The sequence below is a fragment of the Kryptolebias marmoratus genome, linkage group LG19 (genome assembly GCF_001649575.2).
Source record: "Kryptolebias marmoratus isolate JLee-2015 linkage group LG19, ASM164957v2, whole genome shotgun sequence".
NCBI lineage: Eukaryota > Metazoa > Chordata > Actinopteri > Cyprinodontiformes > Rivulidae > Kryptolebias > Kryptolebias marmoratus.
In genome coordinates, this window is record NC_051448.1 from 5,791,463 (window position 1) to 5,818,250 (window position 26,788).

Below are 26,788 nucleotides of genomic sequence, written 5' to 3' on the forward strand. Positions count from 1 at the left end.
AACTCTGCAAAAGTAATAACTGGATGTTTATCTACAGCAGATTAACTTGTGGAGTCAACCCAATTTAAGATGGCCACCACAGCCAACTGACTGGTACAACTTACAGGTACTGAGCTAGAATTTGGTGTGGTAGTAGCTGAGAGTCATCCAACATACTGGAGCGCTACTACATATCGCGAGATCTCACAATATCACGCGAGATCCTGCATAAGGTCATTCTCTTAGCATTAGGTGATTTTAGCTTAATCTTTGGAATGACAGGCGGCGGGCGATATGCATTCTTTCAAGGAACACTTGGCCTTTACACATCCCAAACAAAAGTAGCTAAAATAATAAAAATATTAGTAATAAAACTTTACTCTTGAGGCACAAATAAGCTGAAAGTAATATATCTTACTGCTCTATTAATTAATTTTAGCTAGGATAACAAATCGATGCACTTTTTGTTGCACCTTCCCTGTTTTTCAATCAGCTCCCTGCTCGTGACGTCACCCTCTCCCCGGGTTCTCTCCCACCCCGCCCCCTCCCTTCTCTCACTCCGCCTCGCGCTCCCTCACTCGCTCCGCGTGAAACAAAGTGGAGCGTCCGCGGAGCGCCCGCAGGAAGCGAAAAGCGAGAAAGCGGAGAAAGGAGCGAGAAATGGAGCCGCTGAATCCGCAGCCAGAGGAGGAATAATAAAACCCTCGCTGACGACTGAAAAGAACAAAATACAAATAAGAAACAAGAACTCGGGGACCAAGAAAACTTTTCCAGGCTGAACAGAGAGTCGCGCGGCCATCATGGGGGATACACTTTTCTCTGTAACGCTGGGACTCTTGTTTCTCCTCTCGAGAGTTGTTTGGGGCCAATTACCGACAGGTAAGCGCAAACAGATGACCGCAACACACTTTGGAGTGCTTTTTGTGTGGTAAAAGAAAAGTTTCCACGATGTATCCCCTTCCGTTTCATCACGTATTTCCCCGACAGGTGAGCGAAGGTGTTAAACAAAAGTTCGCTTTTGAAGACGTCCCGTCGTGCCGGTTTTCTTTTCTTTCTTTTTAATTTTTAAATCTCTCCTCCATTGTTTTTAAACGACAGCCGGCGTGAGAGTGTCACTTTTCGGCGAGTTGTTGCTTTCTGCCACTGTTAGGATGTTTAAAATGTTCGCGTCGTTTCGCGTTTGACGGGAAACCGGGTCGAGGCTGTCCGCACCTGGTTCCTGTGGCGGAGTGGGTCGAGCTCACCTTTTCAACCAGTGAGTCAAACCTGAGTCACAGGTTGGTTAGTTAACCCTCATTTAAAAGATTAACCAGACTAAGTTGCGACATATGATATGGGCTATTTGGCGTTTCCGAAACGCACCCAGAAGACTTTTAAACGAAGAGTTTATTTGCAAAACTAAACAAAAAGAAAAGCGTTTATGAGGAAAGCAGCTGGAAACGGATATAATATTTCTCTCTGAATATGATTGGTGGTTATTAATCAGCACTGAAAGCTGTTATAACAGAAAAACATCTCCGCGCGGCGCATGAATGGAGACTAAAAGTTGCTGCGCGCACAGAAATCCCTGTTTCAAACTGTAATATTCGTGCAGTGCAGCAGTGATGCCAGGTGGGATCTGTTTTTTACAGCAGTCTTTTACATTATACTGCTTATTTTCTGTTCTGGTGCTCTATTCTGCTGCACCCAAGTTTGTCCGCGCTCCGTTGGATATTACCTGACTGCAAATAGGGTTTTGAAAAAGAGATTAAGCTGCTTATTTTTGTTATGCATGTTGTTTAACTTAAGGAGAAGGGTAAAAAGGGGAAGGCATTCTTTACTTTTCGCATTTAAGACAGTAAAATCCTCAACTCTGAGTCATTTACTGCGAACAAGCCGCGCGCTTGGACGCTCATCCCGTGCCTTTAAAGTCTGCAGTTTTTTGTTTCTCGTGAGCGTGAAGCACCAGTCTGCGGGTTTTTTTGCCAGCTTGTCTCTGCATGAAGACAGCAGAAGTGAAGGTTTTCTGGGGTGTGCAGGTAAAGAAGCTGCAGCTCTGGTCCTCTCCGGGACGATGCTTTCCGTAGAAGTCTCCCTGAAACGCGCTCAAGTTTCCTTCCATCTCCGTAGCTCGGGATCGCTGCGTCCGTGCGTCTCTTGGCACGACCTCTCCGCTGTTTTTGCGCGTTTACCTTTGCGCTCAGCAAGTAGCTCTCCCATATCAGAGCCCCACGGAGAGAAAGAGAGAGTCCCACAGGTCTGCGAGCTGACCTCCAAAATGTCCCTGACTTCAGAAAAGGACGCATCACGCTCCAGTTAAGTCTTTGAAATGGCCACACACTGAACAAAAACCCCGTTCTTTTTCTGCTCCACTATTCACAGCCACATTAATTCCAACTTTATCTGTTTTATTGCCACCCCCTAACCCCACCCTATAAAGCCCGTGACTGTCCCCCTTCTCTGCNTTCCCTCCTCTTGAGGCCATTTGTTACCTCAGGGTAACAAATGTGTGGAATTTCTTTGAGGCCTCTTTGGGAATGTGAGTGCGGTTAATTTGCAAGTAAATACTAGTGACGAGATCCTGCTTTTGCACAATGTGAAATGTGGAAAATTTATTTGGAAAAGGGGTTAAATTGGATTACTTACAGGTAATATTAAAGGACACGTTGATGCACAAATTCAAAGAAGCAAATAAAATAATGTGATTAGAGATGATTTTGTTTTTATTGTTGTTGTTTTACTGCCAACTTCTTGCAGGCATATTATCCACAAGGATATCCTTGAATCAAAATGGCCTAAAAGAACAAGATTTTTGTTTTTATCACACAAACTCAGTACCTGCAAATGGTGCAATCTTTGCAAAGATTCTGCACCACACACCCTTGATTTGTCTTATCAGCCAATTTTAGTCCATATTTTTTAAAAGAATGTTCATCCATGATTGTGTTAACAGGGAAATGGTTACTGCAAACTGGCACTTGGGAAAAGTAATAATTATTAAATTAAATCTCCTTGATGAGACAAACGAGGTGCATCAATTACTTTTGCGCTCACTGCAGTGGCAAGATTTGAAAAGTAGTTGGAGTCTGTGCTAAAACATCTTTTCTCTAAATTAGTTTTCTTCCAGTTTTTGTTTTTTTAATCAATTTTAGTTTCACAATTAGAAAGTCAAACCATAAATTAAAGCGTTTGTAGAAATCTCCCACTCCCCTTGTCCTTCTTATCCTGCTGTTTTGCTAATTGCCTCCAAAGCCAGCGTAATAAATGCAAACAAGCTCGTGTCTCGTCGCCTTTACGAAGTCAGTAAGTAACTGAGTTTATGTTAATTTGATAACTTTCTAAATCTGTCACCTCTCTGATCGAGTTGTGACACAGATTCCAGCCGTCTTTAATCTTAACGAAGTGAAATAATTGTTTTCCATCAGTGTCTCCAGATGACTTAGAAAGGCTGCCGCTCCCACTGAACACAACATCTGAACTGGTTTAATTATACTTGTAAATTATTTGAGTATTTTGAACATTAGAACCAAGTTGGTTTAATTATAATTACTTTTCCGCTCCATTTAGAAGATGAAATAAAATTGGGTGTTTTAATGGGAAAAGGCGAGAAAGGCGAAATGATAGTGAGAAAGAGAAGAGAATGAAGGAAAAAAAAAAATCAAAAGACCATTGGGTTCTGGCCGTGGGCTTCTCCTCCACTCAAGAGACTGTGAAAACGGCAGGAGGGAGAGTGTGTGTGTGAGAATCACTGTTTGTGTGTGTCTGACATGTTGTGTGTGTCTCTGTGTTTGTGTGTGTGATTCAAATGTGTGTGTCAGCTCTTGTGCTTTGCTGTCACTTAAAGAGACGGAGGCAGGACGATGCTTTTAAGCCCTCCGGAGAACAGTGGTACAAAGACGAGCATCTGAAATGTTTGCCTCTCATTTAGATTCATGTGAAAATGCCTCCTCATTCTACTCATGCCATGTAAAATGGCGCCAAATCAAAGGCCCGTTTTATTTATTTTCTCGTTAAAAGTAATGCCTCAGTCTGCAGTTCTTCAGATCCATTTTTATGTCTTCTCCTCAAATCAAACGTCCTTTTGCCCAGAGCCAATCTGTTTCTACAGATTTCAATTTAGTGATAGATTAAAGAAAAAAATCCATCCCTTTGAAAGCACTGGCTCATTTCTTCATCTGTTTGGGGATGGAGTCTGTAAAATGTAATTAATCTGTTGAGAGAATTCATTAGCTAATCCCTCATTAGACTGTGTGCATGTGTGTGATGGAGTATGAATGAGTTTGAGGATTTGTTAAAAAATGGATTAGCAACACAAACTGGAGACGCAACCTTTCCTCTCAAATGATTGATAGGTCCTGATTTAAGCATCTGTATAGTACGTTCTTTTTAAAGTTGCATTGTTCACAGCAAAGTTCTCAAAAGTGCACAAAGGTTAACTTTTTAACATAGGTTTAATGTTTTTAGAAAACTGGCGGTATCATCACACGTCTCATCATTTCAAGCTTACAGTTGAAAGTTAGACTTACAAAATGTTAATCCATTAACCTAAACTTAACCAAGTAGCTTTTATGTCTAAACCTAATTTAACAGATTAGCTCCAAACAAACCCAAACCCAAGTTCCTGGTGTGCAGGTTGTGTATTTAATCATTTCTTCCATACTTCTAACTGTTGGACTAAGATGTCATTTTTACCACCTTGATTTTTATACCTGGACCTGTCAGTGTCATGAGCAGTAACCAGCTTATTGCATAACTTAGGTTTGAAGTTGTTGCCACTCAAGCCATTATTTCATCACACAAGTTTTAAGCATTTTTGGAAGATTTTCACACAGGAAAATGCAAATAATGCTTATTTGCATGTGAGTTTTAAGCAAACCAGTTTAGGAAGAACTGACAAGACCTCCTAATTAACTGATTACCTGTAACACTAATAAATTGTGGCATTTTTAGTGCCAATTCTTCTGCCTGCACAGTGTTTTTGTTCATAAAATGAGGTTAAGGTCAAATGTTTCTGAATGGTGTACTGTTCCTGCTTAAGTTTCAAAATGAAGGCACCATGTTTGGCTTTTTGAAATGCATGTGCCAAAGATGTGCGTTGTGCACAGCCATTTCATTACTGCCTCCCGTGGAAAACAACTCTGGATTCTTCTTTGGGTCTGACCACATCAAGAGGTGCCTTAGTGGCCTAAACAAAGGAAACACTTCTCCTTTTGATCTTCATTTGCTGGAGTTCGTAGGGGACTACTTATAGTGAGTGTAAACATGACACGCATGCTTCGTTCCAAGTTGAGGGTGTAGAAGCAAGTACCATGACTTTAATGGACATTAGAAGCTCATGTTTCCTTTGGCCTTCTTGGCATTTCATTTTAGCTGCATTTTCTCACCATTTTTGATGTATAATGATCTGTACAAACAGGTTTTTTTTTACACTCAATAAACTGAAGTTTTACACCTGGAACAGTTGAATGAAATTTAAATTTCAGCACTGCAATTTAAGTTCAAACTCTTGGTCAATCAGATGAAGTGAAGTAAGAAAATGATGAAGTCCTTTTGAAATGGAGAGAGGCAGAGCATTGAAAACAAACCCCGAGTGCCTGAAACATCACATCACTGATAAATGATGATACAAGTCCAGTATCATCAATCTCTGCTCTGCCCTGTTTGGCTCTGGTCACAGCTGTTGGTGCGAGGCGGCCTCTCTTACACACACTCTCATACACACTAACACACCCTCATACACACGGCTGACTAATGACAGATTAAGTAATCAACACTCACAGCTGATTCATTACATTTCTAACGCATGCGCACACGGACACACACTCGTGTTATTTGCCTCACAATCACAAATGGAGATGTGAGCCGCCTCTCTACCAGTTACCAGAGCAGTGGAGGCTGGGCTGGTGGGTGTTTGTGTGTCAGGGAGCGAGAGAGTGGGAGAAACCCTGTCAGGTAAAGACAGTCTTGGAAAAGAGATTATTTTTTAGGGTTACCATGAGGGTTAGTTGAAGGCAGAATGGTAATGGTTGAGGTCAGACATTTGTGTTTGTGTTTGGGAACTTCAAGTCATGTCTGCTTTTGTCATTAAAGACTGAGATTATTTTTCAAGTGTAAGACTGAACTTTTCTTCATTTTCCTCTTTTATAAACATTACATAAACCAAGGTAAATGAGTTTAATGAGAGTTAAATCATGAGCATAATCTACATTGCACATAATAATTAGTTGTAGTTCTGTCATTTCAAGGGCATAGTCTTTTGAAAATGATAGATGAATGCTGAACCTTTGTGTTGACAATATTTTTCTTGCTCTCATGAACCTTTGCATGCTTTCCAATCTAACTCTGTCCTTTTATCCTCTGCTTTGCTTCTGTTGGATCCAGCTCACTTGGGGCGTGCTGAAAAGGGTGAGTTACGACTGGCCAGCCAAGAGCTGAGTTTCATGTTTCATCACTCTTTTAGTCTTGTTATAATTATTCCACAGCCTTCACCTTAACTCTGGGTTCTTTTCTCAGTGTGTAGACATCTATTGTAATGATCGTCACCCACTTTTTTTTTTTTTATTATTTCCATTTTTCAGTGTCTTCACTATCCCTTTCAGACTAACTGCTAATCAGTTCTTTTGATGCTTGCAAACTCACCGTAACACACCAGTTACAGCTTCTTTTGGAATGCTGTTCACATCTTGTTAAGCCAGCATTAAAGCACAGCTCGCAGTGATATTTTATGGTTATCACAGTATGAGCATGTTTTGTAAAACTGTCATCTATTGGATTTTCTGTCTCTGTTTGATTTGATGTCAGAAGAGTTTCAGTGCTTTATAAACCTTCAGGCCATGTCTGCTGTGATTTATTTATTTATATTTTTTCATTCTGTACACATTTTTTTTTCAATGACAAACTTAAAATTGAACTGATGAAATACAATGTTGTGCAAAAGTCTGGAATCATTACTCATTTATTATTATTTTTTTAGTTTCAATAACCCAGACTTTCTTGTAATCTTTTAAAATTGTCAGGCTTTCTGAATGTCTTTCAAGTTTTGTCTTTGGCTGCTTTTTTTACTTGTTTTCTGTCCTAAACTGACCATTTTAAGAGGAATATATATGTATATTTGTTTGTTAAACCACTTAACTCTAACCAATGATTCATTCATGTAAACAAAAATGCCCCTAAACTCAAGGAATAAACCAGTGTTGTTTAACACATAACAAACTACCAGTTTTAAATGAATTATTTTGTCATTTTGTTAGCAACTGCCGGTCACAAAGACACAGTTTGTTCCCATTTCTTTAGTTGGTCCTTTGACAAATACCAAAGATAACACAGTTTGACAACAACAAAAATAGGAATTTTAGTGCCAACAAGTTGATTCAAAAGAGCTATTTGCTGAAAATTTGACATGCAGTAGATGTTAGCTGAAGAAAGATTAATCTCTTAGGTCCTGTGCCAGGGTTTTTGATGATTTTTCCCCCTATTTCCTAAAAGTTATGACTTTCAGATACTGTTCATCTGCTATAGATGGTTTCTAGGTATCACACTACGTCTTTAGTCCTCCACGTGTCCACTTTCCTCATTTGTTTATGTGCAAACTGCACAAGATTCTGCCATGTCCAAGAACACTGACAGGACAGAGAATAAGTGAAAAAACAGCCAATGTCCAAAACTAAAGAAATACTTTGAAAGACCTTCAGATTTATTGATCAAGACCACTCTAAAAGATTGCAAGAAAGTCTAGCTGCTTGGAAGCAAAGCATTAAAACATTAGGGGTTGCTTACATATTTTTGCACTGTACTATAATTGAAGCACTTATGTACTGATTTGCTGTCATCTGTCTTTGTGACTCTGCTCACCTGTCTGTCAGTTAATCTATATGCCATTTGCCGATGTGTTTCCCTTCCGGTCTGCGTCTGTGTAATCAGACAGCTGTCGGGAGGTTTGAAGTTTCCAGGTGCTGTTTGTTTAGCTGAGCCTGCTCTGCAATAAAAGGAGCTCCGAGGAACTTTGTTCTTTCCAGTAGCTGATCTCCTCTCCTCTTTATTCCTCTTCTGTCTCACACATACCCTGTTGTTTTCCAGCGATTCTCTCGCACGCAGAAACACTCAGCGAATATTGGTTGCCAAGGTGTTTGTTATTTGTTGATCAGGTGATGAGGAAGTAAAACACACCACCGACGTTTAGCTCTGCAGAATGTTGTGTCTGAAAAGTCTTGCATTCCTCAAGGTTTTCCACTGACAAAAGTTCTATATACATTTTTTATTTTATTCTTTTTTGTTCTAAAAATGACCAGAAGATTTTAAATACCATGCTTCCAAAGTCAAGCCATTGAGTTCAGTTATAATGGAAACATAATGAAAGCCCAGCAGGGCAGAAATACTGTCGATTCATATTAAGCACTACAAGTTCTTGAAAAAAGGTTTTTGTCATGTTCCACATCTGCTCTCACTAATTTCAGCAGATTTCACTTAGCTCTTTCTTCGAGTTAAGATTTTTTTCTCTCTCTCTGAATTATGGGTTGATTTTTAACAGAAGGACTAATGAAGGTGGAGTGATTTGAAGAAAAAAGTTAGATAAAGACTACTTGGAAACCAAATTTTATGTATTTTTTTTCTCTTTAGTAAATAACTAATCCCGAGCTAAACGTAAAAATAATTTAAAAAAATCCTCAAACTTTTGTTGTTTACAACAACAATTATTTAGGTTGAAAATATAGTCACTGCGGATTTTAAAAGGAAGTTCCATTTTGTAGTGCAATTGTGTGAATTAATTATGAGTAGTTAGTATCTTACCTGCAGCAGACAGCTGTCAGTTTAATCTTAGTTTGGAGAAGCAGATATGAATTATGATGGCCAAGCTGTACAAAGAGAGACAACAAAGAAACTAAAGATGTGCATTTTAAGAAAAAAACACTTAAAATTCGTCCAGTTATTTTTGGATTTGTCTTTGAATATTCCCTACGTGGCACGATTAGAAAAAATAAAATAAAACAGACAGATTGTGTTGTTAGTTTTTCAAATTCACCTGTTTGAGCTAAACTTTGAATATTCAAAAAATATTACCAATCACTGAATGGGACAGTTTTCAACATCTAAAGCAGCTCAAATGTGAATTTTTACTCTGTGTAAATCAGTCACTTAAACCAATTCAATTCTTAAAGCTTGACGAGTTGGAGATGGTAAAAAAGTCCCTCTTCTGATGGCTGTCTCATATAACTTCTCCAACCTGAGAATACCACTGACTGTGATAACTCAGAAGTACTTCAAATACATATTCAAGGGTAAAAAATGTATAAATAAAGTAATAAATAAATAACACTAGCAGCTGGTGTTAGATTCAAACAGCATTACTCATGGTGCTGTGAATGGGTTGTTATTCTTATTTATCTGGCAACGCAACCTTTTTAAACATACATATGCACAATACAGTGCTTTAGAAAATTAACAGTTTCATGTGAACCTACTTAAATCTCAGTTTTGGTACCAACATCTTTATTCATTGTTTTAAAATGTTTCATGGTTAACGCAATACAAAGTATAAACTGCTCATCTGTTTGTTAAAAACATTTACGAAACAAACATCTTTGGATAATTAACAGCAATGTTACATTTAGTAAGTCTAACATTGCTGTTACAAAAATTACGTTCAGTAAAAGGTGAAGCATGTCAGATGTTGGACAGGTACGCTTACAGGAAAACTTTAGACTCTCTGGCATTCATTGGGACCAGTTCCTGCCGTTGCGCTGGATGTTAAGCAAATGTTTGATGAGACTGGGCTTGATCCAAGCCACTGAGAAAGATAAGTGGTGGGGGATTCTGATGGCTTGTGGCTAAAGTTTAACCATGTGTGGGTTAGGATTATAAATCTCTACAGCTTGTTTGCTTCGCTATCTGTTGTGTCTCGTTTCTTGTAATTTGCCTCTTCTAGATAAGGTTAGACTACAGTAAAATAGAAAATTTCAGTTAGGCTTGTGTTTTTTTTAATTTAAGATTTTTTTTTAACAAAGATATAAACTATTCATGAAACTATTTACTTAAGGGAGTAGTTTGTGTTTTGAGCAAATGTGACAGCCATAGTGTGTGTACCCTAGGGTGGTCTGAAAAGCCGTGTGGCTCTTCTGGACATTGGCTGGAAAGGTTTCCATTAATTCAGTTATGAAGACATCTGTCATGGAAATGCAATGCACACATGCACATACACAAAAGTAGCCAGGAGCAGTTCATGTGCACTATAAAATAAAGAATGTAATCCCGATCTCTGTGTGTTTGTTTCATGATAACGTCCCCTAAAATGCTGGGTTTCGTGCCCTTTCAGTCAGGAAGTTCTTTATTTATATCTTCATGCTCAAAAAGACAGTTTTTTTTCCCATTGCCCCTGCATTCCTGTCCAACAATTCTCCTTTCCTTTTTAAGCTGATTTTTGATCAGCAGTAGAAAGCTTTCGAGATATATAAGCCCTCCTATGCATGAGTGTTGTTTTTATGTGCGTGCAAATCAGGGGCTTACAGATAGATGACCAGTCCATTAAGATTACCATCTTCGTCTGCTGTCATGTATCTTCACATCACCACACGTCTGGTTCTGTGTGAGCAGAGATTTAAATCTTGTATCAGATATTCCTACACTGTCTCTCTCTCTCCTCCCCCCCCCCCCCCAAAAAAAAAATGATGTTAGTGTTGTTTTTTTCCCTTAGATCTGTCTGTCTGCCACTTTAATCTGTCATTTCGTCTGTCTGTCCGCCTGCCAGTTTGTGTATATCCCATCTTACTTCAGATGACTGCAGACACATGGTCAGCCTGACAGTGATCGTGTACACGCACCTACAGTCACTCACTCTAACAGACAGGCTGTGTGTGGGAGTCGGGAGACAGACATTTAAACGCTGAGTTAGTGTCTGTATCTCTGTCACTACTCTGGCTGGTCCATCTCAGCCTTGGTGTTGGACAAAGTCATACTTCAGGAGTTCAGCTCGACTTGAAGCTTTTGTTGGGCTGTGATTAGCACTTTGGCATAACAACAAAAGTTTGAGTTTGAGCGCGTTGGAATCTCAGGTCTCTTTGTGTCAAGTTTGCATTTCCTTAGAATTTTGTAATGGCTGAATATTTGAGCGTGTGTGTCTGTGTGTGTTTTTTCCATCCTTGTGTGACTCGTGTTGGTCTGGTAACCTTCAGGGTGCATCGCTCCTCTTGAACAATGTCAGGCTGGGATAGAGTCCACATGTCCACGTAAATATACAGTACTCTGTAAAGGTTTTAAACTTTACTTTGCTTCCAAACAGCCAGGCTTTATTTCAACCTTGCCCATGAAAACACATGATACAGACTCTACCATAGACACATTTTCATACTGAACTAAAAATATCTGAAAAGGCAGCCAATATTCAAAGAAAGACCTTAAAAGACCTTTGGAAAGCCTTATTGATTAAGACCAATTAAAAAATACAAGAAAGTCTGACTACTTGGAAACAAAACAGAAAAGAAATGACGAATGACTCAAGACTTTTGCACAGTAATGTAGTTAACAGGTGAATGGATGACTACAACATGCTCAACAAAAATTCAGCACAGTTCAGTAGATAAGAATTCAAATATTTAAATTTAAAATTATACAACTAGCTAAAATGTGATCCAACTGATGGTATGTGGGTGAAAAATCATCATATCCAACTGATGTTTGTGGCCTTATCAAAGCTTCGCTTTCTTATCTTTTTTTCTAAATTGTTTTAGTGAAATTATGCATGAAGCTGAACTCAAGGACACATAAATTAAATTAAACAAAAAAGATTAAACACAACAAATTATTATTAGTGAAGCCGTATAAACCGTTTAATAGACACAAAGGGTCAACCTCACTTCATAAAAAAAAAAAAAATTGTATTTTTGTTTCTTTTTATTTACTTGAATGACTCTTTTCACTGTTGGAAAAAAATACTCATGTCCACGTAAACAGGCAAATTTAATGGAGATTCTTTACAAAATCTGCACACCATGTGTTGTGCTGTAAGATGACAAGTGCCAGAAGTCTGAGCAGACTTAACTTTGTCAGGTCAAGTAGGTCCTTAAGTATTTTTTATTCCCCCATTATGCTTCATTCACTCCACAACAACAACTGATTGAATTCTATCTGAACAGTACACTTCTGTGGGATTTAAAACCTAAAAGAAGGTGTAAACATGGTTGTGTTAGTGGCTTAAGTCATAATGAAACTAAACAGCACCTCTTACAGCTACGGCTAAGGGGAGCCTTTTGAATCTGCGCTTCAAGCAGCCAACCTTAGAGATTTATATCAATGTATTCATGAAACTAAACAATAGGAGGGTTTTTTTTTTATACGGTTTCCATAGATTGTAGTCTGGGGAACACCCACTGAGGCAGTAACTCCCCCAGGCACTTGTGTTTTTCAGCAGCACTGAATCAACTCTTGTGAGAAACTCTGAACCTGAATTCGGGCTGCTCAGATTAGACAAGTTCAAAGTTTCTTACTTTTTTTTTTTTAACCAAAGGTCCAAACAGCGTGCCTTTTCCATTGGATGTGAGAAGAACAAAAAAAGCAGTGCAGTGAAATTCCCAACAGGCACACAGCTGTAGAACATGTGAACCAAAAAAAAAGATGCCAAAATAGGACAAACAAGGTTTTCATTGGCAGAGAGCCCTGAGTCTTATTGCAGAAGAGCTGCCTTTTTAAAGATGATAATCAATAGACACTCTTACACTTCTCTGCAATGTTGACTCTGGGCAGACTTTCTTTTAGTTGGAATTAAGTAAAATGAGTTAATTAGGTGAAATGTCTCTCCCACCCTTTTTCTCCCTCTTTTTTTCTAATGGTTAGTTTACCTCATCCCCCCACTTCCAGTCCTCCTTTTTCCATCCCTTGGAATTTATGGCCCACTAACCACAACAGAGTAGCATGATGTTTATCAAACCCTCCCCCTTTTTGTCTTCCTTTAACACCCCCCTTCACATCTCCTTGTTTCTCCAGTTTCCTTATCCCCCCAGAACAAGCTAAAGGGTGGAGTTTCCAAATCCAGACTAAATGGTGTTGTATTACAGGGATAAAGCATGTGGATATCCTTAAGGTGGAAATTGCTAATGTAGAAGCTGTGATAGGTTATCACAGGAACAACACTGGAGACAGAAGTTAATCACAAATGTGATTTAAAAAAACTCTGTTATATATTAAAGTTGAAGTTGAATCTACTTAATCATTCCCAGCTGGTGTCAAATACTGTAGCTGCCAAAAACAACAAGGATAAATCTGTAAGTTTTATCTGATAACTAAAAAAAATAAGTCCAAATTCTTCTCTACAGTGTCATGCTGGCACAGAACATTCTCCCCCTCCCTTCTCACTTCAAGGTCTCTGAGTCTGTCCTTTTTTTTCCACGTCTCACCACCTCCATCACCAACTTTTCTGAAAGTCTTTTGCGGGTGTTTTCTCCCGTTTCTGCTTAGGCAGATCAACTCTGACTCACACACACACACATGCACACTTTTAAATTTAAGTCTTTGTAGAGGGAGGTGTCTCCTTGTATTAAAGTGGCCAGGTTAACAGTCACTCTGCCTGAGTTAGGGCAAAGGTAAATAAAATGTGTTCGTGTGAAACTTGTGTGTGTTTGCTGTGTGAGTTTGTGAGCCAAGCGAGCTGTCTCATTGGAGTAATGGTTAGCAGATACAGCACTACCTCTCCATGACATAAACTGTCTCTTACGCTCAGGTTCAGACACATGCACACACACGCACACACACACACACACACACACATTCACACCATACTACCTTAACACACAGTGTCGCTCTGTCTTGCAGGATTAGCTCCTCAGTACAAAGCGGGTTGCATGAAGTTAAGTACAGGTTTTAAAGAGAGCTACAGCTGTTAGTTGAGTTTTGATTGGGACTAGACTGCTTTGATGCCGTATTGTTGTAAGAATTAATTTTTCAGTTAAAAAAAAAAACAAAGTTCAACAGAGTTAAGAGCAGTAATTCATAGATTGAAATTCACAAAATGACAAGTGTGAAAGTCACATCTGCATTGTTTGTATGCTTTAAAAACTTCCCCCAGAGTGATTACGTTTGAAGGTCCTGGTTTTGTGTTGCTTCTGGCAAACAGAACTGGATATGTTGTGTAATGGAAATGGTAAATGTCAACTCATAGTGATCACTTCCTACCACAGATAGATTCAAGGCAAAGAGACCTAAAACAGCAGGCTACCTTCCGTCTTTATGGTCACGTTAAAATGCCATAAGTGTTTGAAATAGTTTTTATATATTTTTGCCTATATTAAATCATCTAGAAATCTTTCCCTGAGTACATATACAATACATATAACAGTTGTCAGTGTTATTGTTTTACTGCTGGAAAAACAAGTGAATTTATATAAAGAGTCAACCATAAGAGGTCCGGTAATATGAACAAAAACTTTCTACTTCCATTAGATTTCATTCAAACTTATACAAGTTGCAAAACATAGTTGTGATTTTGTTTTGTTTTTTTCTTCACTGTAATTATCAGCAACCCAACATTGATCAAATTTGATCAGATTTGAATTGTTTGGCAGTAGAAGCAGTGGTGCAAATTAAGTCTTAGGATTTAAACCTGAAATATTGTTCTGTTTCAGAGTTGCGAAAATTTGATCAGATTTTGGATGCATGACATGTTAGGTTGTCAAAACAAACCAAACTGGTGTGACAATACAGTGACATTCTTTAATGTGTCTAAAACAAAGAGGAAGAGACAAAGAAGCTTTTGTTTTGTGGTCCTTGTATGGACACAGACATTTTAGTTTGAAACAAATGATTAGACTTTGTTATAAATGACACGTTGGTATGCAGAGACTGCATTCCTGTTCTTGTTTGAACTTGTTGCACTGCTGAAATGGTCATCAGTGGAAACTGTAATCTCTGTGGGGGGGGGTGCTGAAGCATGTCTGCTCAACACAAGTGTTCCCTGGAAGAAGAGATGTTGCACACCAACCATGAGCTCACTCCGACTCTTCTTCTGAGGTCTTCTTTCTGTCACACCTCCCCCTACACACAGACAAACACACACTCGCACACTCCCAAGGCTCACATACCTCTGGACAGCGCGAGTGAGCGAGTCTGCCACATGTGGTTTTGGTTAGCCACACTTTCTCCCCTCCATGGCCCCACACTAACCACTTCTACTTTACCAATATACAGTACATGTGTAGATCTTCCATTCAGTAGATGTTACTGTGTGTTTGTAAATCTGCTTGTCTGTACCTTTGCAGATGTATAGTGTGTGTGTGTGTGTGTGTGTAGGCAGAGCTCAGTAGAACATTGAATCATGGTTAGTGGTCCAAAGAGAGCAAGAAAGATGGGAAAAGGGACTTTAACTGAGGCAGCAGAAGTGGAAAAGAGAATAAAGAAGGAGATCGAGATCAACTGTGGAGTTTACTGTAATTACTTCTTAGTGCATAAGTAAACTTAACATAATTATCTAACTATAAACAATTGTAATGTTAAACTGTATCAGTGTGTAAGCCAAACAAACTCATGGTAGGGTTCATGTAAGCTTTGTAAAAAAATATTTACTGTTAAAGGATCTGTCTTCTACTGCTATGCTATAATGTATTTTTCCATCTTGGGTAACACTTTCTGAGGAAAGATGATGCAACTACAAGTGGATGTAGCTCAAGTATAAGTATCAAAGCAAGGATTATCACTATAATTACTTTGTTAGGCATATGGCTTTCAAAAATGCTATCAGTTCACTGTTAATGTTGCGTAAAAATACTTGAGGTTGTTTTAAATCTCATTTAATTAATCGTGAACCTGTAATATCATAGCTTGAGGCCCATAACCACACTCAAAGATATGACTTGTTGGGTGGTACTTTAAGTCTCTGAAATTAAGGTTTAATCAGCAGCTCTGAAAATGATCAGTAAAGTGGTTGTGTCATCAACTGCAATGATTATATTTTTTGTAGCCGATTTCCTGAATTGATACTTTTAGATGTCTTATTGCCTGTTGTTTTATCTATGACCATATCAGATCACATGCTCCTATTTTACTGTCTTAAGTTCGTGAGTGCAGTTTGTCTCTTTGCAGACTTTAGCAGCTTATCATTATGCATCAAACTTTTACATCCTGGGGTGTCTGCCATTACAAATTCATGTCATGCTACAAAACATTGATTAATTATGCACAAGTTTGCTTTACGATCTGATGTAATCAAAACCAGCTATAAATGTATATGTATACCTTTCTTAGATGGCGTTCTGAGACACTTGTCTAAAATAAAGTATATAACATCCATAACATTTTCTTTTAATAATGGAATAGAGTTGAACATTTCAGGTAAAAACTGCAACACTTTAAAGATGACTTGAAATAAATTATTTGGAAGTGTATGAATGTGAAGTAGAAAACAAAAAGCAAGGGGAAACCTAATGTGAAGGGGTTAACGCGATATTTAACTTCTTTTTAAATAAATAGTTTGCTCTATAATGTTTGTGGGATGATTGTACACCAACTCAGAGCGTACCACACAGTACTTCTCCTGGGATTCCCGACAGCATGAGTCACGTTAATCATATTGCCTTCTCTCTCAGGGAAAAAAAAAAGATTCGATGTTGCTTGCAGCCAACTCATCCTCATGGAGAGCCTCCACCTACATGCAATAAAGTAGAAATCCAAGCTCTTTCTAAATGATCCTGTGAACAAAAAGTGGGTTTTAGCAGTTGGCAGAATTTTTACTTTTGTAAAATCTGGCTGTTACGGCAAGTTAGCTTTGTTTTACGACCTCTGAAGTGTGAATCATTTTTCTTGGCTGCTGAGATAACAGCTTGGTGTGATATCACAGTGTAGTGTTCAACACACTTAGCATCTTTGATCTCTACAACCTCTTTGGATTAGAAGATCTAAAAATTCCCTCTCTGAGATATGTGTTGTTCTGCAATGAAACTGTAACAGCTTATAAATTACTTTATTTTGGTTTTCTGTGTGCTTAATTCGATTTATTTCAAAATTACAAGACCTGTAAGTTGAAATGGAATCCCATGATGACGTCTCTTAGTTGTCAACTAGGAAAGCTGGTTGTTTTCATGGATTTTAGATTTGCTAAGTTGCAGTTTTTAATTGTATTGTAGACAGAATGGATGTTTAATCAGATCTAGAAAGAATTATTTAGACAGTGTTGATGTTATGGTAACTACAGTTATTTCTAATGTTTGGTTTCCTATTTTTTTATTAAATTGTAAAAGTTGTTAGGAAAAGCAATGCATCGTGCAGTATTGGTTCTGCTGTACTGAACAGAACAAATGAGAATTTAAGAAGGGGGAACAACAAAGTCCAGGTTGGCTTTGTGGTTTATAACCATGTTGGAAGCCATTTAAATGTATGTTACAACCCGTGACCTGACTGGCACTGAACTCCAATCCTTCATAAAGTGGAGGAAAGAAAAATGGGAGTAAATGATGCAGAAAAGAAGTGAGGAGGAAAAAGCATGTGGGAGCGGGAGCAAGAGCTGTTTGAAGTATGATAAGGAACCACGCAAAAACAGAGCAGACCGGAGCAGACTGACACAACAAACAAACACTTACAGCTGTGCACTTTCTTCCCCTAACCTCCTTCATATCTGCTGATAACAAAGGGAGGCAGTGAAAGCTATGCTGCTTTGATACGATCCAGGTCTTGGGTTTTCTTTGTCTGGTTTTTTCTCTATGGGAAATTTGTGAACTGATTTGGGTTTTGTCCTTAACAATACCCCTGGCTATGTGAAAAACTGACGATGATGCTTATAGTTTATGGTTTGATCAGCACAAAGTAGATACATGGAAGCTCTCAGATTCACAGATGGAAACAGAAACTTGGGCGCTGGACTTTGCTCGTCGTTTCTGTGCATGTGTGCTGGTGTACGTGCATGTTTACATTGCTAAGTAGTTGGAATTCTGTTCACAGATTGGCTGGTTTCTTCTCTGAAATCAGCCTGTTTGTTTTTCAGGGGGCCTGTTTCTGTTTCACATTCCTACGCTTTTGGGGCAGATTTGATTTGATCTGGAGGTGTGGTGAAAGTCTGACTTTATTTTGTGCAGTCATGAAATTAAGTCACTTTGTAACCTTTTTTAAAACCAAAAGAGTACATTATTACAATGGGAATTCAAGTTACTTTTATAAACTAAAGATCGTTTTGTTTAAAGTGTAATTTAAATGTAAATTTGAGCAACTACATTTTATAATGTTGTTTCTTTTGTACTTCAGTGAGTCTTTGTGGATTTTTAGATATCCAGGTCATAGTAAGTCTAAAAACATTTCAACATAAAGCTTCAACATGAAGCTTTATCCGAAGAAATAAAACGACTTCAAAAACAAGTAGAACTGCAATCAGTTATCGGGGTCCAAGCCCCTTGATGCACATTCCCTCCAACATTTTAGGTTGGTGTGATAGTTGCTAACACTGGTCTCCAACACATAATCTGAGTATTTAACAAACGAAGCGATCGTGATGGAGTTACTTGTCCGTTTTATGACCGTATTTTGGGCGACAAACCCTGTCGCTGAAGCTGAAGAAGAGCCTGAAAGTCTTTGCAACAGAGCAAGTCCAGCCAGCAGCCATATCTGTGAAACTGGTGAGTGAACTTTTAACCATCATGTAAAAATGTTTTGACTCCTTTCATTGTGTTGAAAGCAAAAGTGCAACATAAAAAGGTGTATTACATTAAATGTAAAGTCATGCATAATCCTTGTGTAAACAAACAACCCATAACATATGTACCACTAGTTGTCTGAGAATGTTAACAAAGTTTTCCTAAAACAGATTTTGTTGCTTTTAAATGATACAGAAGGGGGCGATTTAAAGTTGAACAACTTCTTCAAAAAACAGTATGTTCTGATTATTGTAAAGATATAATCTGCAGTGTTTTGCTAAAGAAACTCATGTATTCACTGAAATGATCGGACTCTGTTGAGGTTTTATGTATTTCATGTATGTGTCGGTGGGTGTTTCTGCAAGAATCTTCACTCGTCCTGTGTTTCTTCATTGTCAGTATTTTAGTGTGCCTAGGAAAATTTGACCAATCCAAAATATCAGTTTTTATAATGTGTTGACAGGTTGTTCGTAAGAATACAAGTGTCTGCACCTGTAACACAAAAACATTTTATAGAAAGGGAAAATCAAAAACAAATTACTTTTATTTTTCTTCTCCAATAGCTTTTTCAAGCATTTCTTTTTTTTTGCTTTTATACAGCAACATCTACCAAGAGCAGGAAAGGAAAATCCAAAATGGAGACAGTGCTGGAAGTCTTTGCAGACAACATTACCAGTGCCTTGAAGACAGATGACTCTGACCTTCTTTTGAAGATGCAAGCAGCTCAGCATGAGCATAATCTTAAAATGCTCACCATGTTAACACACTTCCTGGAGAGATAACACCACCGTCGGCAGCCATCTTTCTACCAGCCAGCACTACAGCCTTCACATCTTTATAACCCAAGACAACCACGTCCTCTCCATTCCTCCCTGCACCCCATGGCTTCACCTCAGTCCCAGCCATTTAATGAGACATCCAACCAGTCTCTGTCCTTCCTGCAAGATTTAGCTCAACCTCTAACCTTCAACAACACTCTTACACATCCTTACAATCTGAGTCAGCTCTTCAGACAGGCATCGGCAAACCCTCAAGATCGGGTTCAGCATCTGACCTTCAGTCAGGCACATCCTCCGTCCACCACTCTTCAAATGATGAACAACTGAACTAGTTTGCAAAATCAGTTCTGAAATGTTTTCAGTATTTACAGAAAAATGACGTTCTGCACAATATTTAGCTTCAGTTTGCTTGAGGTATAACTATTCTTTTGCTGAGGTATTTCAGTTTCTATGCTTTTGATTTATTGATGGTTTTAACAAAAAATCCTTTACAGGTTTCGTAGGTGTTATAGTGTAACAGTTTGTTAAATATTTAGGGTGTTGCTGAAAAAAACAGTGTGTGTCTTCTAAGTTAAACCTTTGTATTTGCTTTGCAATGTTATGAAACCTGCACATAATTGAAATATGGGTACACTAAGGTGGAAAGTTGTACATGTTCTGTAAATAAAACAATTCTCAACCCAACTTAAACTTTAAATACTTTATTTCACACTTTTCAATATTGTTTAAAAACCTTTTGATTAAAACAGTTCCTGTTTTTTTATTCAATAAATTTATTTAAATTTAAAAACTGCTAAAACTGTTTGTCAGCCTGCTACAATATTGAATATTGATAATCTCTTTCTCTTTAAGAAATTAATAATATTAGTATGCCTTAGTCTGCTTACTGATGCAGATTTTATCTCTTCAGTTCTTTCATCTTGAAGTTTTTCCTGATATTTTTTTATGGCTTTTAGTTTTAAATCATTGCTTGAGTCCAGTGTCTATTCATTCAAATGAACCTATTTGCAGTTAGATGTTTGTAGTTTTACTCAAGAAAAGGATCTGAATGACTACTTCCTCTACCACAAGGCCCTACTATCAAGTAGCCATGATGCATACAAGACTTTATACCACTGTCAGGACTACACTGCAATAATGTGACTTTAATAAAATATGAAACTAGTAAATTACATGCATGAGTAAGTCCCTGTAAGGAGTTAAGTTGGTGTATGTGAGTGTGAGACTAATAACTGGTAAGTTGCGAGTAACACACTGTGTATGATGATGTCTTCTGGCAGACAGCAGCACTGGCTGGAGAGGGTTTGCGTGGGCTCGTGTGTGTTTATGACAGGTAGTTAATTATACGAATGTGTTTGTCTGTTCTTCTACATTTCCACACATCCACACTGACCACAGGCCTGACAGGCAGGTCTTAATTAGTCGCCACGGCTGCTGATGATGTGTCCTGACAGAAACTGTGGTGATGACAGAATCTCCTGCCTTAGAGCAGAAAGGCATGCTGGGACCGACACGGGGTTCACTCATTTTTCCCGCAGTGTGTTTATCTGCTCTGTGTGTGTATATAAAAGTTCAGGATGGAAGAAAATGTCCGTTAGTTTCTTGTTAGTAAATCTGTGAATTTGCCAGGATTAACTAGGAAAGGATTAACTGAGAGGCAAATAAAACACCCTCGCATGCGCGCTTCTTGTGCGGTAAACATTGTGAAACTAGGAAATTGCCTGTGGATTTCCAATCTGTAGGTGTGAAGATGGAATGACTTCAATCATTGCTTTATTCATCCCTCTCTTTGTCCCCTCTATCTGTAACCCTCTTCACCTCATCCTTCTTTTCCTTTATTCATCCCGGGAGGCAGCGGGAGGGCAAACAGAGCGAGCATTGTGAACTGTGTCATCAGTGTGTCACAACAGATCCGCAGAGAGATGGTCAGCTGTACACAAACTGATTTATGGTGATTTACGCAGAAGTTACAAAACATCCCCTCTAGCAGAAATCACTTTACAAAATGGGAAAAGCCAGTAAGAAGAAAAAAAAGTGAAGAAAATTGTAGCTCTGCGTCGGTGCTAAAATTACTGCATTTATTATGCATTCAGTGATTTCAATTTGCCTAAATGACAGGCAAGAGACAAACAGAAGAGGAGAGACAATTGGTGCACTTTGACAAAGCATCAACCTCATCTGATTATGTGCATTTGTGTGCATGTCTGAGAGTGTGCTGGGAGTGTTTAGTTTGCTGGTTGTGAACTCGGCGATGAATCTTAATGGCTGTCATTTAACCTTTGACCTCAGCGCACACACAGAGAGGGGGAAGCAAACACACAAAGAACTAGTTTACTAGATGATCTGTAGTAAGTGAAGCGCAGAAATTCTTAAGTGGAGCGTGTAGTGGTGATTATTTGTGTGTGAGAGTGAGAAGGTTGATCCGGTTCAACAGATACAATTTTCCTTAAGAGCTTTTTGGGATCTACTCGTCACAAAAATAGTTATTGCTTAACCCTGACTTAAAGCAGACTTCATAACATAACATGAAATAAGCTTTAAAAGTACTTATTGCAAACTATGAAATCAAACATAAAAATGTTATCCTGAACTAAATCAAATGGTGCAGTTAGAAAAAAGTTTTCTGGTCTATATCTGAAAAACTACTGTTAGTTTTTCAGATATAGTGATATGCAATTCTGAAATGCGAGTACGCACTCCATGCAAACAAAGCATTTCACAAACTTCACTGGTGCCAAGTCTTTATATGTTGGTTTCTTAGCTTTCTGTTACTAAATTGACTTTGGTTAGGTTTTGAAATTTTATTTAAATACATCATCTTGGACTGTGTTAGGCAAGAAACAATGAACCAAAAAATACAAAACAAAAAGAAATTTCATTAGAAATGAGGTTAATTAAAAGCTGACGAAGCTCTAATGCAGCTGAAAGTAAAACTTTAATTTCCAAGATTTAATTGGTTATAAAATATCACAGCTGTCCAGCTGTGGATCAAACCTCATATGTTTGTTGCACATCTGGCCACATCCATCTTAGTGGTACAGCAGTTCTTATCCACCTGCAGTCAGAGAAGCAACACGTTTCAATGCACATTTAAATGACAACGGAAATGTGCATCACGTAAAATTTTTGAAGGGACTTTAACGCCCTTAGTGAACAATTTGGCGACTCAAAAAAAAAGATGAAGAAATCTTCTGAATGTTGCAGCACTTTGCCGGTTTGGACAGAAAAATCTCACTGTGGTTTCCTGTGCCAGAACACCTTCTGTTCATAAGATAAAACTTCAGAAGTGAGAATACCGATTCTCTGCTCCTTTGCATGCAGGACAACTGGCGAACTCTGGTTACACGAAGCTAGTGGGTGGAATCTGTCATTTGTGTGTTTGTGTGTCCATCTGGCAGACCCCCTGTTCAACTCCTCCAGCACTTATGCACATATGGACCATACACACACACATACTCACCCATATGGGGAACAGCTGAGAGAAGATGCCCACCCTTCTACCCATCCTCCCTTCCTCTTGATTTAATCTCCAGCCCCAGGACTCGTCCAGGTGTCCACTTCCCTCTTCTGGCTTCTTTGCTCTTTTCCTCCCTCCCCCTTCTGCCCCATGTTTGAAAATCATCAGACCACTGACAGATTCTTCACATTCGAAATGTTGCTTTTTCTGTGGAGTCAGTAAAGCAAATGACACAATATAACTCAGCTGCTCTGAACTCTGTAGTTAAACGTGTCCACAAACACAAAAACAGCAATGTCCTTGAGTCATTCAAAAGGGGCCTGCGTCTTATGAAGATTTTCGTTCATTTAAACATCTGAGGCAGATGAAAGCAAACTGAAACTCTTTTGAAACTCCAGTTTGCTTTAACTAAACATTTAAAAGCCAAATATATTCAATTTACTTTTGTGTTAGAGAAAGCAGAATTGAAGTCAGGAGATGTTTGGCATTTTTTGTTTGAAAAGCGACTGAATCGAGCAACCACAGAAGTTTCCATCATATTTTTTTTTTCACACAAAGATGCTATGTATACGTTTCAACATTCTTTGAATTAAACCTTGATGGCCTAAAGAATTTTGAAAATTTACATTGTGTGAGCTTGAAGAACTCTGATTTATTTAGTGTTTCATCTTAGTCACTGAATACTGTTGTCATTGCTCTACGCCTTAACGCTCGTGTAGCTCCCCTCCATGTCGCCGACAGAACTGTGACCCATTAGAGCACTGACACAGGACCTTCTGGAGGTCTCCCGTGGTGTCTGGGAGCAGATGCTTCCTTTAGGTTAAAGCGTGGGTCCTCTGTGATTCGGCTTGTTGTGACACATCCCATAATTGCAGTATTGGATTGGGAACTAGGGAGTTTGCAGGCACTTTTTGTTGCGTGCCTCAAGTCATTCTTGAGCGTTTCCTATCCTTCTGATTGATTCACTGCCATGAGGGAGTGTTGTTTAGTGGGATTATACTTTTTCTTTAAAAATATTTAGGTTTGTACTACATTAAAGTACATTAATGTCAATAACTTTGCCAGTAATTACTGTTGAGAGAAGTTGTTTTGTTTCATTTAATATAAACCTGTAAATAAGGACAAATTCCAATTCAATCAATGAAGTTCTTCACAAAATAAGGAATTAAATAAATTAATAAAAACAAAACACTACTTCAAAAGAAGCAATAGAAAGAGTCAAAATGAAAAAAGAGTCAGAAATGAAAGAAATGGCTACAAAAGCAAATAAGGAGAAGAAGAAGAAGAAAGGCAGAATGAAGAGAATAAAGAAAGAAGTGAAGAAAGTAAGTTAGAAAGGCTCCAGTTTTTGTGTAGGAGTGCAGTTTCAGCTTTCTATAAACCCAAGAGCTCTGAATACCGCTTATTAAGCAGGGGCCATGTCTGTGTGTATGCGTGTGCGTGTGACAGGGTGATATATTGAAACACACCTCTGTGGAACAGCTGCAATGATGAGACAGAGAGTAGGGAGTAAGAGGTGTCGTCTACCTTACAAACAGACACACACACACACCCACACACACACTCAGGCATGCTGACACACCGAGCTGAGCCAAGTTTTTTATTGTATTACTGAGGCCAGCTTGTATCAAAGTGAAAGTACGGGAAAGAGCGAAAGAATGGGAAGAGAAAGAGATGAATTTGTTGTGACTGCTCTGGTGGACTCAGCTTTTTAACACAGCACTTCTTTTTTTATACTCTGCTCTTTTCCCCCCTTTGTTCCTTTACCTTCCTTTTCCTTTTTTTATTTCACTCCTGGTTCTCATCTGTGTTTGTACTTATTACATTACATCGATAACTAAACTGATACATATATATATAATGACAAAACTGATGAAAGTCGGACAGAATAAAAAAAGCAGTTGAAAAGTTTTAATAGAAATGAACAGAGTGCAAAAATTGGAAAAAAGGAAACATGAAGAGAAAGAAGAGCAAAGAGATGGAAAGGCACAGACAGATTGAAACGAAAAGATGGAATAGATGAATTGGATTTATCTATAATGAAATCAGCCTCAGTCTGCATTGAGGAATGTGCTCAATTCAGTCTTTTTGCTGTGACTGACAGATTTATCCGTTTAATATTCCAAAGATCAGTGTAAGGAAAAAAAAACACTTCGACCATTTGGGTATCTTAGAGAAGCAGCTAAGTGGCTAATCTTACTCTAAATGCAATGTTGACACTTCTTACCATTAAAAAGTCTGCTGATGGTGGAGAGATTATCGTTGCAGGATATGCAAAAACAATTTTAGTTTTTTGTTGACCTCATCATGTTGAGTTCTCAGTAAAAAGAAATCTGTCAACAAAATATAAATCACATACATATTACATGTTTTGGATTTCAATATTTTCCTGATGTTTGACTCATTTATTTGACAAAAATTGTTAAACGTGCTCTTTTCTGTTTTTTCGGACCAGTGATAACTTGTATAAAACCTTGTAATACTTGTTTTAGTCATAACTGCTCAACAGTGGTACAGCAGTATGTTGAAAGCACAAGATAAGGAAGGAAGAATAATCCGGTTTCTGGACTAAAAATATCTTTTAATGAAGTGATGCTAAAGATAGCAAAAAAACAATGGGTTGTTGTTATTCCCCACACAAGAAGAACTTAAACCCCAAGGGGTAAAAATATGAATATGTCTTTCCTCTCACCTCCCTCGTCTTAGAAGATATTAAAGTTTCTGCTTTCTAAACAATCATCTGTGTTTGTGCATCTGCATCCTGTGGATTTATTCTGAAAAGGAGAAGAGTGCGTTCGGTTCTCTGTTCAGAAAATTCTGTGCAAAAAAAGGCTTTTCCCGTTTGCACTCCATGTGCATGTGTGTGTGGGCATGCTCAGTCTGTCTTTCTACCTTTCATGTCTGTCCAGGCATAAAGCAATCCGTTCCTCGGACACCCTAACACACACACACACACACACACACAGATCAAGCCAGCACACACACTTATACACAGCAGCATTGCTTGTGGCTACATCTTTGGTTCAAGGAAGTGTTTTTGTTTTTTTTCCTACTTTTCAAGTTGTTTGTTTGTGTGGTTTACCACAACGCTTTTGGCATAATATCTGCCACACACACATGCATTCAGGGAAACACACATCCTTTTCTAGGCCTGATTGTATAGAAGTTGGCCCCTGCAGGCATGGCACAGTCACACACATGCAAACACACACTCATATGCATTTTCTGGTTGCTTCCATTTCTTTTGAAGCAGCAACTGTGTTAAGAGGTGTCGTCCAAAACCAGGAGCCACATCCAACCAGCTCACCTGCCAGGTCCACTTTACCATCCAGTTGCTCAGAAAATGTGTTTCACTCTTTTCTTACACATTATATCTGTGATGTTTTTTTTTATTAGTATAACTTTTGAAAGCACATTAATTTACAACATATTCTTATCTAAGACCTGAAATGCAGCGTTCTGCTTGCTGATGTTTTTTGTGGTCATATTGTGAGGTGATTTGGGGAATTTACAGTCCGTCTCTTGGATTTTTATGGTGTAAACATTCCACTCTGCATCACCAAGGAATGTGTTTACTGGAAGAAAATAACAGTGAAGAAATTATAATGATAAAATTCAAATTTGATGACAGAGTGCCCTGTCAGTGCTGCCGACGTGGGACGCATACATATTTTTTCTTTCACTCTCTGTGCCACTATCAGTATCTCCCTCACTTTTTCCTCGTCTGGGTCTCCCTCCCCCTCGCCTGCAGGACAGGAGGCAGAGAGGAGTGGACAGTTAAAGGAGATGACCCCGTGCTCTCACACTGTCTCTCTCAGCATTACAAAGCCCCTTGTCCACTTCGATTACTTACATTAACGTGAGCAAGAAAAAGACTGCGCTCCGAGTTTGCCTGTTCAGAGAAAGACAGAGCGACCGAGTTTGTATGTGTAAGTGTGTGTGCGTGAAGTTCAACTCAGACACAAGTCAGCAACCAAACAGAGCAATGATTGTTGGGC

The 26,788-nt window shown here is 38.5% G+C and overlaps 1 protein-coding gene across 19 annotated transcripts in view; it reads left to right on the plus strand.

The window, feature by feature from the left end:
- Positions 1-543: 543 nt before the first annotated feature.
- Positions 544-26,788, plus strand: part of ptprk (protein tyrosine phosphatase receptor type K) — a 104,872-nt gene continuing 78,627 nt past the window's right edge. For 18 of the 19 annotated variants that reach the window (XM_017411868.3, XM_017411872.3, XM_017411871.3 and 15 more), the window contains exons 1-2: positions 544-858; positions 6,340-6,363. In XM_017411868.3, the coding sequence (XP_017267357.1) occupies positions 780-858; positions 6,340-6,363 (103 nt within the window). In that variant the 5' untranslated portion in view covers positions 544-779. The remainder of the gene's footprint in view (positions 859-6,339; positions 6,364-26,788) is intronic. The other variant, XM_017411873.3, reaches the window with a different exon arrangement.